At 46.4% G+C, this 16,832-nt stretch overlaps 1 protein-coding gene across 2 annotated transcripts; it reads right to left on the reverse strand.

The window, feature by feature from the left end:
* Nucleotides 1-392: 392 nt before the first annotated feature.
* LOC120661780 (bet1-like protein At4g14600) lies at nucleotides 393-7,087 on the reverse strand. Of its 2 annotated transcripts, XM_039940723.1 has the most exons (4): nucleotides 6,855-7,047; nucleotides 6,639-6,744; nucleotides 1,688-1,744; nucleotides 393-928 (listed from the first exon to the last, which is right to left on the reverse strand). In XM_039940723.1, the coding sequence occupies exons 1-4, from the start codon at nucleotides 6,893-6,895 to the stop codon at nucleotides 767-769; spliced, it is 366 nt and encodes a 121-aa protein (XP_039796657.1). In that variant the 5' UTR covers nucleotides 6,896-7,047; the 3' UTR covers nucleotides 393-766. The 2 variants fall into 2 exon arrangements, with proteins under 2 accessions (XP_039796657.1, XP_039796658.1); XM_039940724.1 differs by lacking the exon at nucleotides 1,688-1,744 and having other exon boundaries at nucleotides 6,855-7,087.
* Between the last annotated feature and the right edge of the window lie 9,745 nt (nucleotides 7,088-16,832).

Consider the following 16,832-nt stretch of genomic DNA (forward strand, 5'->3'; position numbering starts at 1 on the left):
CTTGTAAGGTTAGACAACGTTTCTCCAGTAGCTTCCTTCAACTATAAAAAATTTGGCTCATATTCTGCCATTCGGAGGATGAGATTACATGACAAACCCATTTTTGAGGAAAACTCCAGGTTCCTTCCATTTCAGATTAGGAATTGGTAGAAATAAACATCGAGTGGAAGTCTGCCTTGCAAAAACACAGCACCAGTTATTCTGAATGAGAATGCATCCACTATACCTACCCAGCCTCAAATATCCTCTTGGTTCAATCAAATCCAGTTCCAGCTAGCAAAGCATGCAAGAAAAACAGTGGTCAGTTATGTTTCTTCCCATGTATGTATGGATGATGCTACCAGTTGCTTGCATCTGACTCCTCGAATATCCGAAATAGTGTAACTGATTGTAGCTCTGAAATAGCTTCAGCCATTTATAATGAAATGAAATGCTATAAAAACAATTCAGAATGGATTCACGTACAAGCTATATACAGTTTCCGATCAATTGAAGCTTTCTTGCTCCTATGATAGTTTTGATCCACACTCGTTGCACGCACTCGAGGGCTGTGATACACTGAGTATTTGCTTAACACAAACCTGTGCCCGATGCACCTAACAGATAGAATAGCATCGAAGAGGTTAGAAGTGATCTTATAAGAGTAAATATTTCCCTCCTTTTTTCTGGTTTGTCATGAGACACAAAGTACAACAGATACCATATTTTTTCTTTAGACTACATACAACTCAAGGTATCCTAGATTTGATGCCACTTGACAATGAAACTATCTTCTAGAGAACTTTGACAGGAGATAGACAACCATGAAGCAAAACAGAGCGAAGAGGACAACATGGAGAACATGATTTGAGCCCTGCTGGATGATGCTCTTGTTCAACCTTCGCATGTTATTCTTCACTCCTGCCTGAGCTTTTGCAAGGGTCATTTGCTGTACATGCACAGGAGATAACAAAGGTCAGAGCGTGACCATAGATTGTCAGAGAGCATAGGAAAACATATCTGTTCTGTAAGGTAATATTGCTGTTATATTACATGTGGGGCCTTAACAACCTAAATGCAGTTATATGTAATGCATCAATCCACTGTTTTATGTTTGCTAGTTCATCCATCGCACCTAAAGATCAAATAAGATAACTGACCTCATGTGTAGACGCAAATATAGAATGCACAGGGAAACATTCTAGAAAATTTCATGATGAGGACTGGTAAGATTGAACAAACACTGAGGCATACGAACTACTAAGGACAAACAAAACATACTCCCTCCATTCTCATATGATGGGCACATTTTCTCTTGGTTCAATGACCAAGGCAAACAAGTGTGCTTATCATCCCATTTACTCCCGTCATTATATTTTCCTCGTGAAAACCAGCTGTCAAACTCACGACGCTTTGGTGTCCACACCAAACCACCCCCGTCCAACATGCATGCAAAACGATTTGCTGCAGACGAGTCCATGTAGCTGATTAAGTGACGATTAAGTTCCCATGGGTGCTACGGAGTAAATGCAAGACGGCGTGCTGCATTTCCCACGAGGCAACGTCCAGTATATGCCAATCATATGTGAAAACTTTTTCTTTTGAAATGTGCCCATCATATGAGAATGGAGGGAGTAACAAAGAGGATGCCAAGATATAATCCAAGTAGCCACAGTAAATGTAAATAAGAAATAGAGGAGAACATTACCAATTGGTTAAGGAAATCATTCTGGAACTTGGCTTCAGAATTTATCTCCTGGGCCACCTGGAGAAATAACAGATGCCAAAAGTTCAAATCTTGGATCCCAGAATCAGAACAAACTCCGACATCAGTAGCTTTCAAGAATCTAAGGAACAGCTTATAATAATGATTGCAAAAATGAGCAGTTTCTACTTTATATACAAAAAAACAGCCATCAACTAGCTCTAGATGTGAGAGTTTACAGCATCAAGGCCTATGATAACAAGTAATGGAGCCACATCAACATGAAGGTTTAATGAAATCAATGAATACTCTCAGCAGAGATAAAAGAAAATAAGAGATCAACAAGATAGCTAATCATATAAAATCTAATGATGGGTCAGGACCATGACCAACATAAATCATCATGAGTTTCTTATTAACAAATGGAAAGCAGCACATGCAAACTTACGGTGATCTGAGCAAATGACTGTTAACATACACTAATATATATATATATATATATATATATATATATATATATATATATATATATAATGCAGGTCTATTGGGTACCCTGGGTATGGAACAAGTATTTCATACCCGAGTAATCCAGCCAGCATCCGATGCACCACGCACCCGGTTTTTCGTCCAGCCTCTCACCGGTCTGCGTCGTGCGCCACCTCACCCCCGCCAACCCCTGATTTTATGCCCAGCCCGTTCCCTGAGCCACAGCACCCAAAACCATTCCGATCCCGGCGGTGCCGCACCACCCTTACGTCGCCGCGCGACGCTGCACCCCCTCCTCGCGACACCGCTCTCCTCGCGACGCGCCCGGCTGCCGCCTCCTCCTCCCTGGGCGAGCTCCGCCTGGAGGCCAGTGGTGGCGGACGCGCAGAGGTTGCGCCCGAGCCCTACTCCTCCGACTTCATATGTCGCATCCTGCTCCCTTCTCCTCTGACTCCTGGCCATGTGGGGCTGCCGGGCACCAGATCCGGCTGCCATGGACCAGATCCGACCGCCATGGACCAGATCCAGCGGCATGGGGGCACGGCCCAGCCGCCCAGCTGTGCGCCGCTCCCTGATCTGGGGCGCTGCCGCGGGAGGCGCCGGTCCTCCACGCCGACGCTAGGGTTTGGGCCATGGAGCTGCCCCCCGGCGCCGCCCACCGCACCACCTACTCCCTCCTCTCCCAGTTCTTCGACGATGCCATGGCCGCAGGGCCAGCACCCGCCAACATCCTGCAGCCCCAGTCCAGCGGCAGCAACTACGGCACGGGGAGCTCTATCTCCGCCTCCAGCGAGTACCCCTTCCACCTCCCGCTGCTCACCTCGGCCACGGCAGAGCTCGGATCGGCGGCGGCGGCTGCGGGGTCGTCGTCCTGCAAGAGCTGGGCGCAGCAGGCTGAGGAGACCTACCCGCCTCGCTCCCGGCGGCAGCTCCTCTACTTGCCCAGTATGTTAGTATGTACGACCATTTCCCTCGATAAAATAATGCATCGTTCTAGCTTTAGTGATCTCCTCTACCTTTAATTTTGCAATCTGAGTGCGCTCTTTGAAATTTGAATATCTGACAAAGCACAGATGATGAGTATAACTTTAACATGAATATTCCAATGTGGAGAAGCTATTGTTGTGTTACTTTTTGTTATCCATCCTTTTCAGCAATCAAAAAAAATAACTTGCACTCCTGTATCTAACATGCTTACATGCCTGGGATGCAGCCTGAACGTAGCACGACATCAAATTATAGGCAACTTGCCTACGATTTGGTGGCTTGCCTGCTCATGCCACCCAATTAGTTTTGTTGATTTGCTCGCTCATGTGCTGCTTTCTCACTATTAGCATGGGGAAAATGGCAAACGGTTTACTATGTGGTAGGTGATGGCTGTTGGAGGTAGCATACTAGCATGGTTAATGCACAGCGACATGCCGACATGTGTGCTGTTTGGCTGTTAGATGGGCAGAAACCACAGTTGTAGTAGCACTGAAGCCACAAATTCTGCCAGAGATATGCAGCTGGATGCTCTCTTGATTGCACGCATAGACATTAATTTAATTTACTTTCATGCATTTATGTTTTATTGTAGTCACTAATAAGTTCTGGACAATTACCAAAGTATATAATTGTCATTTTATTTGCAGTCCCTTGTTCATCAATAACAGGTGAAGTTATAGGTTGTATATTTCTTCTAACCAGGATTATTTGTCAAGGTATAAAATCTAGATGATCTGAATGTTATTTATCCTTGTATGTCAGCCCTCAATGTCTATTGCATGAAAGCATGCTTCCCTGAATAGTTGTCATTGTTTCCAAGTTAAATCAAATGCCAGCCTTGAATGGAGTTTAAGAAATATGGATAATCAAATACTATATCGGATCAGTTCTATAATTTGCAAGCATTGTGTCATACACAGTGGTATTCTTTCTTGCTGGTCCACTCAAGTTTAAATTGTGGCCATTTTGATAGCTCAGTTTCAGCTAGCTGCTCAGTGCGGTGTGATTGTTGATGAGTTTATTGCTGCACGGAGGTCATCTGATAAATCATCAGAGGTGAGGCATCAAGCAGGCGCATTGGAGCAAATTAGGATGATTGATATGATTCTCAGCATGTCTTAGCTTTGGTTGAGATTACACCTCGTCCATTCATGTATGTTGACTTATTTTGGTTGAGATTACAGCAACAAGGCGGAAGTCTTCGCTTTTGCTGCTACCGGATCAGAGCTAAACTAGTTAAGAAATTATTCCAGTGCTGCTAACCATGTCTGTAGTTTTGGTGCAATATACTAATTTTTTTTTCCAAATCTAACTTTTTTTTCCTGCATCAGATATAACATCCTTGCACAAGCATGGAAACAAGAGTCTAATGGAGCTAGGGTGCTCCGATGGTTGCAGTGCCTGGCAAATTCTATGTTGTCACCTGCTATGCTATGCTGCAAGACTTCATCAGTGGTGCACGAGCCTTCTTTGCACTCACTAGTTCCAACAAGGTCAGTCCGCAACCTAAGCTGTGCTATTCTGCAACTCCTACCTAACAAGGTAGTAATTTCTGATCCATTCTATTAAGAAGCCTGGTAAACTGACAAAGGATCTTTATATTATGCATCCACAAGGATTGAGCCTCCTGTATGCAGTGCGTGACCATTCTGCTGAATTATTAGCTATCAATTATATATGGCTTGTCATTTTGAACTATTTCCATCTTCGTGCAGCTCCAAGATCACATTGGAGCAGATTGGTCAGAACAAACAAGCTTGAGTTTTGTTTGCCTTGTGGAAGATATCCAAATAAGCTTGAGTTTTGTTTGCCTTGTGGAAGATATCCAAAGAAGCTGTCAGATGATGGCCATTGCTGAAATAGCAGCCTAAGGGAGTGTAGAAAATTCGGGTTAACATGGCGGATTCATGTGTGATGTAGGTGAAGGCCACCATATGCTTGTAGCTTATTCGCTTCACTTGTATCCCATCGCTTGTTAGATTGTAGATTCAAACTCTGTAAACTGTTTCCTGTGTATATACTTAGTTCACCAGATTTTATGGATCCTAATCCTTTTTTATTTTTTTTCCATATACTTAGCTCTTTATTTTTTTTGAAGGGTTTGTTGTTTTGCTAGTCTTTGAATTGTTCATTCATCTTTCCTAGATTTTTTTTGTGATTTTTATTCTGTATTGAATGTAGTACTATTTTGTGTTGAATATATGCGTAATATATTTTCTTTCTCTAGAATGAGTATATGTTTTTGACAAAAATGACGTTTCAACAAAAATCTGTACATTGGTCATTCAACTTCACAACAACAGTGAAAGATATTATTAGTCGGAAAACATTGGCCAATCTTATTCACACCAACAGTGTGGATCTTCCTGGGCATTGAACGAGAGACACATGCGTGGCGTGCTTGGGAAAAGAAAAATCAGGCGCTATCTGCTGGGCCCACCAGCCTACAGACGTGCGCGGTGCGACGCGGTCAAAACAACCGGAGTCGGATAGGAGCGCAGCGTGGGTTGGCTCGGGTACTATTCCATACCCAGGGTAGAGATTAGCCCTGGCCTATATATATATATATATATATATATATATATATATATTGCATTTCCAAACGCCCAAGATCACATCACTACATCAGTTATAAAAAAAAACCCACCAAACCCACTCTAACACCACCATGTCACTAATATCAAATAACTCAATGCCCATTTGGAACAAGGAAATAAGTTTCATATCATGTGGGAACTCAATAGTTCCTCGTAAAATTCCTACAACATTATCATGAAATTCTTGTGTTAGAAACCTTGCTAGCAACTAATATCAAAGTAGCAGTCTCCTGTGCTTGAAAAAACCTGGCACTAACGTGCTATTACCATTGGGAACCAGAAATCCCATTGGGTGCCAGGAGCACTTTAGGTCCCAATGTGAGTGTTATTTTGAGCTGTTTTTTACTGTTTGGCCTGGTTTACATATAGATGTTAGTAGCAGAACCTGTTGAAATTTCATGAATGTTTGGCAGAAAATAAAAGGCGATCAGATAAGGGCTGTGACCAGCCAGAAAATGCCTAATTTAAGGAAATTCATAGGAACAGGTTTTTAAAACCTTTGTAGCAACTCATACCAAAACCACAGTTTGTTATTCATCTGACATGGCTCTAAATCTAGTTCTATACACTCCTCCCAACTGTTCTAGGTTTAAAGACAGTGGAACAAAGTTAGCTGAAATAGCAAGGTGCAGCACCACCACGCGCTAAATCACGAATCAAACTACATGTTAGAACAAAATTGAGCAACTACGAGATATACCTTGAATCGCCACATGAACAATCTACTACGCGCTGCACACCCAATCAATAGGTTTCCTAGCTACCGAATCGCGGTTGCAAAGACCCCCCCCCCCCCCCCCAACACCCGAGCACCAAGCAAACATACCGCGCAAGGAACATCAAGCACCGCGATGGGCCAAGGCGGAAGGGAAATCAAGTCTTACCCCTTTGAGCATGCGGACCCTGGAGTGCAGCCCGTCGATCTCCTCGTCGAGGTCCCCGTGCACCGGGTCGATCCGCAGCTGGATCTCGTCCGAGCTCGCCGCGTTCCTGCAAACCCCCCACCACAAGCGCTCAACATCCATCGCTAGATCCGATCCAATTTCTCGGGGTACAGAGGATCGAACGAGACGCCGCGGAGGTGGTACGGTAGGGTTTACCTGGATCGGAGAGGGCCGGAGCCGTACATCGGGTGCGCCATCGCCCCTGACGCGCGCGAGGGTGTACGGAGCCCCGGGCCTGCCTCGAATCGGCGAGGGATCGTGGCGCGGCGGCGTGGGAAAGACGGCGACGGTGACGGCGACGGCGTGCAGACGCGGGGGACGAAGGGCAGAAGGGGAATTGGGAAGAAACTGCGGATGACTAGGAAACGGGGGAAAGGCGGAGAGCCGTGTCTCTGGCGCTGGGTCCCAGATGTCAGAGAACTATGTGATGGATTCCGAATTTCTGATATGTGGGGCCATACCATGTAGCCCTGTATACATACAGCTATACAGGCATCCAAATTTCTAATTCCAAAAAACCATGGTTGATTTTCTTTTTCTCTGACATACATGGGCACATGGCCATGCCATTCTTGTGTCACGATAGTAACTAAATGCAGGAATCCTGCAGCATTATCTCTCTGCAAGGGCTGCATGTGGCGTATACTGTTCGTTATTATCTCCTTGTCTGACAAACGATCGACTTCAGCAGGATGCACGGGAGATCTATAAGATTCGAAATTTGGAAAGAAAAAAAAGGCGAGATGGATGCATGCATCAGCATGGGGAAGCCATTTCTGTGGACCGCAAACAATTCCCACCTTGATCCCCCCCCCCCCCCCCCCCCCACAAGCAACGGCGGCATGGATCGACCCACACCAGGCCACCAGTCCACCACCCACGTTCACCGGCCCGGTCACCGCCGGCTGGCATCCGCGGCCGGAAGCACGCCGCCGCGGCCGGCCCCGCTGATCCAAGGGTGACGTGTAGGGGTGGTAATGGGCCATGGCCCTAATGGCCTCTTCACAGCCCAATAAAGTCCTTAAAACTTTTAGTTCAAAAATACATATGTTTAGAGTCCGGCCCTTTTAGGGCCCGATCCTTAGATTTTCTAGTTCAAAATGTTGGGCCCTTTACCACCCCTAGTGACGTGCGGTGCGCAGCACCCTTGCATCATCCCGGTCCGGCTAGCATCCTCCTGCTTTTTCTCCTGATGGGACCTCCCCGTCCAGCCACGTCGCCTTCCATCGGCGTCGCCGTCGGCTCGAGCGGAAACAAACGCTCGAGACGGTGGGTGCGGGGCTCCTCCTCCCGGGAGATTCGGAGTCCGGAATCCCTCGCCGCCGCTGCTGGAGAGGCCGTTGCAGACACTGTTCGTTCCGTTCCGAGGTACAGTACGTACCATGAAGGCGTCAATCGTTTCTTTTATTACACGTGCACAGTACGTGTACGTGTAAGTACGTACCATGAAGGCGTCAACCGTTTCTTTTATTTCTACACGTAGTGTGCACGCCGTCCGCGATCGTCTACAGGAGGAGATAGTCCTGTAGCATCATCTTCTCGGGAAAACAGGGATAAATCATCGGTACACCCTGCAGCTGGGATGGAACTTATCCTGGCCATCCGTCCTGAGATCTGTGATCTGCTGCGGATGTACATGAGATGTATTTTGTTTTTTTCTATACCGTATAGCACCCGATTCCTGGAACAGTTCAGTTCGAAGGGATGTAAAAGTGCTTTTTCACCATGATGAGCTGACATAAAGTGCATCGACAAGAGGGAACATGCATAAAGCTGCCCTCACACTCCACCATCCCACTTGCTCTGAGCACCCATATGGACCACTCATTTATATTTTATAGTACCAAAGTTACAGAAAACTTTCATGGATGTACCGCAGTGCTACACAATAAATTTAGCCAACTCTCTTGTACAATGAAATAAAAGGTACCACTTACTTCCAGCATAACAAATTAAAGGTATCAAAAACTATAATTCATCGGTATCACACTGTTGTCCTCTTGTTTTTCTCGAAGTTACGAAAAACTTCCATAGGTGTACCAGCACTGTTATACGATAAATTTATCCAATTCTCTTGTACAATAAATAAAAGGTACAACTTATTTCCAGCATGACAAATTAAATATATCGAAATCCATAATTCATAGGTACCACACTTTTCTCCTCGCCCTTTCTCATGCATTTATTTTAATATACACTATGGTACTACACAGTATACCACAGTATACACTATTATACCACACAGTACCACATATTCATTCATAGGTACCAAAAAAAAAAGAGTTTCAGCTAGCTTGAAATGCACTTAAGTACAACGGACATAATTCATCTTCATGCTACATGAAACACCCAAAATTTTACGTGCTAACGTATTAACATCAATAAAAATAAAAATATAAATTCTTCCATGTACATCATATATTGTGCAAAAATCACTCTAATTTACATTCTGCTGGTTGAGAATATTCTACAAAAATCACTCTAATTTTCTTTAGTATGTAACGTGACCAAACCGAACATTTTGAGCAGAAGAGATAAAAGAAATTCTCAACACAAAGAGATAAAAGAAATCAAAATGAGATCAAGCAAACAAAAATCTTCTTTGCTGCCTCTGTTCGGACCTCCTTTTTCCCAGTTGCTTGTGCTCATGGCGGACGACGAAATCAGCAACCATCTCTTGCGCAAGCCACTGGAGCTCCTCCCAGGACTGCTGCACGGCGGCCTCATCGTGCTTTTCGATGCAAGGAGTCAACTCACCTGGGACTCCTTGCGGTGGCAGCCACAGGCGGCACAGCGGAGCGCGTCAGCGGAGCCTGTATTGTTTTTGGATTTTTAAATTATTGATGTTGCGATAACCAATATTTTTTTGGATTGTGCCGATCTATTTACTATATTCACAATTTGGGTGAACGTTTTTTTTCCAATGAGCTCGCAGCGGATGGCGCTCGGCGAGAAAAGTTTTGTCTTGATCACATGGTGGGTATATGCTTCCTTGTCTATGTGTGTGTATTTGAATTGGTCTTGTGGAATTTGTTGGGCAAAGACTGAAAGCGACAATTTTTGCCACAATTATTTCTTGGTGTCCTGGGAAGCTATCTCCTAGTTAGGATTCGTCTCGCGATTTCAAGAAGCCGTCACACATACTAATCTAGCATCTTTTCCCTTGAGCATCTCCTATCACTTTTTTGGGTGAAAAATTGTTTTGCGCAAATATCATCGAGTAGCAAAATGTAGGTTAGATTGACCGGCAGCAACCCGTCTATGTATAGTGAGAATTTTTATATTTGTTCTTACTGTCAAAAACTTCTCGATTTTCTGGAATTATGAACACTCAAAAATGTGTTGAAACCTATGTGTACAAAGTAACGAGCAGCAATTTTCTATATTGTGGAGTACACCATGGTACTTTCATTTCATTAAATATCATAGCACTGTTGTTTCAACACCAAAGAGTATTTGTACAACTGAGTACGTAGTGGTGTGTTTGTTCAACACCAAAGAGTATTGGTACAGCTGAGTATCTAGTGGTACTTGGATCTGATGAATATTATTAATCGGTTATCCTTGGTCGCAGTTAGCATTTTAAGATGGTGTACCAATATGTTCAAAACAATTTTTTTGTCTATTATTAGTGGTGATTGATATATTCAAAGAAGATCAATGCAATAAAAAACTTGTGACTTGGCGAATTCATGTGTCGTCTCCCATTGTATGGCATAGGGGTACATTTAACGAGGTACAAGGATTTTATTAAACGAGGTACCTTAAACGAGGTACAAGGATTTTATTAAATTTGAATATAAAGAATTAAATGGATCAATCATATCCAATATTAGACAACAAAAAAAATACATAGGGGTACACTGCCCAAAAATATTTAAAATAGTTAGATTGCATATAAATTTAAAGGCGCTAATTGAAAAAGAAAAGATTCAAATAGGAGTACGTCAAATGTGATTAGGGCGGCGGCCATGGCCATGGCATAATCATGTGCAATGTGATTAGGGCTGTGGTACATGTATATCATTTTATTTTTGAAATTTAGTTTTGTGTTATATTGGCATTTTTAAATAATCTAATACACGAAGAATGTCTTGGTGTCTGGCATTTTTATCAGGCAGCAAGGATCTGAACCCATACAAATGACATTAAGCGAAATCCTATTCTGGAAAGAAAAGGGTCATTGTACTCATTGGTACCAACGTGATTTTTACATTCAAATTTAAAAAAAAATTCTCCATAACCACACACCAATAAAATAAAATATTTTTATTTATAATCATTTTTTCTCATATACAGTACAATAAATTAACAGAAACCTAAAATCAAATCATAACCACACTAATCGGGAACCACAATGCTCATTGGTACCACAGTGATTTTTAAATGTACATCGTGGTACCTTAAACAATATACACTACTAGCAACAGACTCTATTATTTGAACATGCAGGTACACCATTAAAAAGATTTAAAATAGTTCACTGATATAATACAATTGTGACATCCCAAAAAATTCACCAAATTAAATCACACGCTAAAAATAATTTTCAAAAACTATTTTCAAATCGTTAAGCTCAGACTTTTCGAAATTGTTTCCCGACCGATCTCCCGGTCGCCCGAAAAACCAGTCCCGGCATCCAATCGCTATCCCGTCTCCCTGTTTCCGCCTCGTTTCGAGCGTCACGCCGACCAGCGCGCGTGCAGTTGAGATCGTCGCCGCGATCGGCGCCGGCGCCAATCTCTCTCCTTCTCTCTCTCTTTCCCTTTTTCCTTTTTCTTTTTCTTTTTCTCATTTTCCTTTTTCTTTCCTTTTTCTTTTCCTCCCTTCCTCTCTCTCCTTCCTCCCTCTCCTCTGCCGCGCGCCCCCGAGCGCCGCTCGCCGCGCCGCCCGCGCACGCACGCGCGTCCCTGCTCCCTACCACCCCCACGTGCTCCGCGTGCCGTGACGCCCGCCGCGCCGCTCGCCGCTGCCGCCAGTGCCACCTTGGCGCACGAGCTTGCGATAGCAGAGCGCGCACAACACTCGCCATCGCGGCCGGCCGCACGTGCACTGCTCCCTGCCCCGGTCACGCTACGCCCCAGCCCACGCGCGCGCCCTGCTCCCGCCGGTGCCCCTGCCCGCGCGCCGCACGCGCGGCCCTGTGCGCGGCCTCGGCCGATGCCGCGCCGCCCGTCGATCCGAACAGCGCCGCCCGCCCTGTGCCGCCTCGACGCGAGAGAGCGAGCCAAGCTCGACGTCGGCCACAGAGACCAACCACGTGCGCGCTCCGCCCCTGGACGCCGCCCTCAGTGCGCACACCACTCCACGACGGCCGCAAACGGCCGTAGCGCCATTAATGGCGCCCCGCGATGCTCGCCGGCCACCAACACCGGCACCTCTACCCCCCACCGCCTCGCCACGCCTATAAATAGGCGCTCCTCGCGGCCATCCACCACCACAAGCCACGCCGCCCCCGTGCCCCTCCTCTCCGGCCTTGCTGCACCGCCACCTAGAGCCGTCGTGGCCGCCGCCCGCTCTTGTCGCCCCAACTCTCTGCTCCACCCCAGCTCGAGCTAGGTAGGGGAATCGAACCCCCACCTCCTCCTCTCTCTTTCCCCTCTCCTCCCGGCCGCCGCCTTCGCCCTGGGCGCCCGAATCAGGCCGCCGCCGGCGCGCCAACCCCCCTCCCCTATTTCCCAGCAAGAAAAGGAGGAAGAAGGGGGGCGTTTATGCCTATACCCCCTGTCTTTTCTATTATTTCATTAAAGGCCCTCCCACCTCTCTAGTTCATTTACGAAAGAGCCCTTTTCTATTTTCCCTATTCGCAAATAAACCCTTCCACCATAAACTTAATTCCAAAAAATGCCCCAACACTTTTTCCAGAGTGCCCCTACACTTCCACCATAAAATATTTACAAAAAGGCCCTTGAACCCCCGTTCGACCCCTAAACCCCTCTCTGACCTATCATTTTATGCGCCAAACAATCTTCGATCGACCTGAAACTTTACCATGCCATTCCTATTATAATTTTGGCCATGCCATTAGGAAACCGTCCAGAGATATTACTCCTATCTTCATATCGTAACTGTTTCCGATTCGAGCTTAATGATAAAACTTTTATTGATTATGTGTTTGTTTGTACGCGTCATAGATCACGGTGTGAACGAGGGAGAGCCCGTCGACGAGCAATACTGCGAGCAAGCGAACGAGGACCAGTTCCGCGACCCCGAGCCCGAAGGACAGTACTTCGACCAGGACCTCCCGGAAGGGTTTGAAGACGGCAAGTTCAATCCCGCCCTTTGATGCATGTTTTGTCCTAGTTTTATAAACACAACATATTGGCCTGTTTTACAAAACTGCATATGTTTTATAAAACTGCATATGTTTTACCTATCCCGCCCTTGATTTGTTATAACCATTCCTTGACCACCTAGATTAATGTCTGAATGTGATGTGTTTGGACATTAATCGCTGCTAGAATGCTTAGGACCTTAAACACGATATGACTTGTTTTATAAAAATAAAATGTGTGAGTTTGTGGGAAGGGAAAAATGTGAAATTTTCGAAAGATAAGTTTAGACGGGATGGATGGCACTTCTGTGTGATTTGCCGATTGGTGTGCTTGTACCTGTGTGGTAGAGCAAGGAAGGGAGATATCCATCTTGTCACAACTAAGGACCGAGTTGGTGTGTCATCTCACCTAACTCTATTACCGTGCAAACCACTCGACCGTTGAATGGGCAACGGCTTAGCATAAACCCCACTAGCTAGTCTGATAGCCATCAGGAGAGCTGAGAGCAACGGGTGATCAAGGAGAAGGGGTTAGCTCTGTGTGACTTATGCCCCAGTTAAAACCTCTGTGATAGGTCAATGACCCCTTGGTGGATTCCGTGATGGCTAGTCAGGTCTAGCTAAGGTGGGTAATGGCTTTGTTGGGATCTGCACCGACACTAAGGTGATCGAGTTGCGGTACCCCGCTTGTGGGTAAAGTTGCACACCTCTGCAGAGTTAAAATCTATTCGAATAGCCATGCCCACGGTACTGGGCGAGTTACGGTGTGGTCACATCACTAGTTTTTATTTTGGGATGGGCTGGCGTGAGTTGTTTTGGGAATGTGTCCGGCAGTTGTGCCGTGTGCTACGACGGATGAGGAGTCTGGTAGCAGCTTAAAAATTAGGGTCCTGTGTGGGCCAACATTATGTGTTATTCAGTACAAAAAAAACTTGCTTTGAAAATCTTTTCTTTCAAATGAGCACATGCATAAAAGATTGCTTTCCGCAAGTTAAACCCCAGCCTTATCCTTGATGTAACCGATGCATTATATTCTGTTTATACCCCTTCCGTGGGTGTGGTTGGACTTGCTGAGTACGTTTGTACTCACCCCATTCTTAATTTTACAGAGGAAGATCCAGACTTCGTTCCCAAAGACGTCCAGTAGAGGTTCCGTCCTGCACCCAACCTTGCCTGTGGATTAGGGTCACCCGCAGGAGGTTCCGCATGGCGCAAGACTCTGATGACCCCCGTTTCGTAGTTAATATCGTGGTGTGGGTGTTAGTTGTTATTCTTGCGATAGTGACGCTTCACTGCCCACTTCCGCGTATAGTTGTACGGTGATGTACCATCTGATGTAATAAAAGTGTTATCAGCCTCCTAGGACTGATATTGTATCACTTTTAAGTATTTTCTTATGAAGGGATACTTCAGGTGGTATCAGAGCCGTAGGTTAGCCGTAGGACGTGACCCTAGGAGTGAAACCCATCTTCAGGCCCTTTTCACATTAGGATTTTTCATTACTCAATCCTTTTTCCACACAAACACTCACCATTGGTTCTTACCCTGTTCCAGATGGCTGACAATGGATGGAGTGGCGGAATCTGCCACGCAGAGCCCTGCCTTCCTAAGTTATTGATACTCAGCCTGGAACGCGTCGGAGTAGTGGACCCACCAGAGTACGTCTACTAGGAGTACGACTCCAGGGGCACTCTTCGGTGCGCCATGATGATCTTCGTGGGAAAGAGCACCCGCTACCCTGACATGGACCCTTGGTTCATCTCCACCACTGGCTTTCGCTTCCCTGACACCTACCAAAAAGCCGCCCGTAAAGCCCTGCGACGTCTGCGTGTGATCTACAAGCATCATCTTCAGTAGACTCCTATGGGATTTTTCCCGCCTACAGAAGGAAGAGGACGCACATGGATTGCCCGGATGAGAGGACTTGGGAGAGAAGAAGACTTAGAAGATACGGTCTCCCACCTATCCATCTACATCACCGGCCTGGATGAACTTTATCGCGAACAAGCGGCACAATTGAAGCAACAAATCCACAGGGTAGAAAAGGCAACCCAAGAACTGGAGGAGCAACGGACAAGAGCCGCACGTGCCGAGTATTCCCTAGCCGCTCTCCAAGCCCAAATGCAAGAATACGAGGCTCGCAGAGGAATAGGTGGGTGGATAGAAGAAGAAGAAGAACCCGAAGAAACTCATTGGGATAAAGGTACTCAGACCGAAGATGATGTGATGGATCAGTGTCTTCCACCAAAGAAGCGCCCTATCAGGATCGAGAAAGAGTCCCCATGATAGGAGTAGCACTCCGATCTAGAACCCTATTCTAATAATCGTGTATCCATGAAATCTGTATTCCCCATGTTGCAGTAATAAATACCATCTGTCCCCTTTGTACCCAAATACTTGTGCAAAATGTGTTCACCCTATCTTTGTTTTCAGATGGCTGAGGAAGGATAGACTCAGGGCAATTGCCAAGCTGCACCTGGTTTCCCCAGCCTCTTGATGAATGCCCTGGAGAGCCTTGGCGTTACGGAACGCCCAAGGTACTACAGCAGAGAGTACAAGCACCATGGTACCCTCCGCTGCAGGGTGATTCTGGTCATCGCCAGAAGTGACCGCTACCCCGACATTCAGCCATGGCGAGTGACCGCTACAATGTTTAGGCACCAAGACACCTATCCCTTGGCCGTTAGAAAGGCACTCCGTTATCTATGCCAGATTTTTGAAAGACACCTCGCTTCCACACCAATGAGGTTCTTTCCGCCGGCCATCAGAACCCTAGTTTGGGAAGCACGCATGAGAAGTCTGGAATGACGCTGCCATGAAGAAGACCCCCTATACCAAGTGGCTACTTACCTAGCCTCCTTGGATCAGCTCTTTGACGAGCAAGCCAACATTCTGAGAGAGCAGACCCATCGAGCCGAGCAAGCAGAGCTCGCGGTGAGACTGCAACAGATACGAGCAGCCCAAGCCGAAGCAAGAGCCGCAGCCGCGGTCAGCAGCAAAGCGGTTGCTCAGGAGAGACTCAGACAAGCCCGAGACCGGCGTATGCAAGAATGGACCAGAAGTGGAACGCCAGTCCCAGCAATTGGGGAAGACCATGTTTTACTCGGGACACCCGTCATAGGATGGGGACCACTCGTGATAACCCCACAAGCCCCACCCGAGAACCCTGAAAGGTCTACTGCCACCGATGAAGGAGAGGCTACTACGCAACCCTTGGCAAATGGAAACCTAGAGGACGGCGAGCAAGGACTACTCGCACACTCCGCCCCTGGAGAAGGCTCGCCCCACGAGTAGAATGCCCGACGCCACCCTAGTGTTATACCCTCCCAGCCCCACTGGTTTAAGTTGTACCTATTGTCGGTCAAAACCCACCGGCGAGTAGCGACAGGCAACATGAAGAGCCGGGAGGTCACCGGGGCGCTGTCAGGCACTGCTCCCTCGTCAACGGCCCGCAATCCTGGCACACGCCGCGGCTTGCTAAGATGCAGGGCGTGCCACCTGACCTATACCCGATCAGGAAGGTGCGATCGTGCTTGCGACGATTTGGCTACAAGCACAGACACGTGTAAACATTAGTCCGAGCCGTGGTCGGCTCCCCGGGAAGACTCTTGCATCAGTTTTAAAGAACCGATCGAGTCCCGGTGTCAGATTAGATCTGCATATCCAGATGATAATAAATAAAGCAAATAACTGTAAAGCTGATTCAATTGAATCTAACTAATCTAATCCACGACGGTAAAAGCTTCACTGCTAGATCGAAACATCCTACACGTAATTGGGCCTAATGAGCGTAATAAATAACTAAACCTTAACCAGAATAGAGGCCTAAGAACAAGCGAAAGCCGATTCCCGGATCAATT

This window comes from Panicum virgatum, chromosome 2N (genome assembly GCF_016808335.1).
Source record: "Panicum virgatum strain AP13 chromosome 2N, P.virgatum_v5, whole genome shotgun sequence".
Taxonomy (NCBI): Eukaryota; Viridiplantae; Streptophyta; class Magnoliopsida; order Poales; family Poaceae; genus Panicum; species Panicum virgatum.

Excerpts from the sequence above, each read along its gene's own strand:
- LOC120661780 (XM_039940723.1), bottom strand. The coding sequence starts at position 6,895 with ATGGCGCACCCGATGTACGGCTCCGGCCCTCTCCGATCCAG. Across the intron at positions 6,745-6,854 it reads TCCGGCCCTCTCCGATCCAG|GAACGCGGCGAGCTCGGACG; the intron begins GTAAACCCTACC and ends GGGGGTTTGCAG. Across the intron at positions 929-1,687 it reads ATGATTTCCTTAACCAATTG|CAAATGACCCTTGCAAAAGC; the intron begins GTAATGTTCTCC and ends GTGCATGTACAG.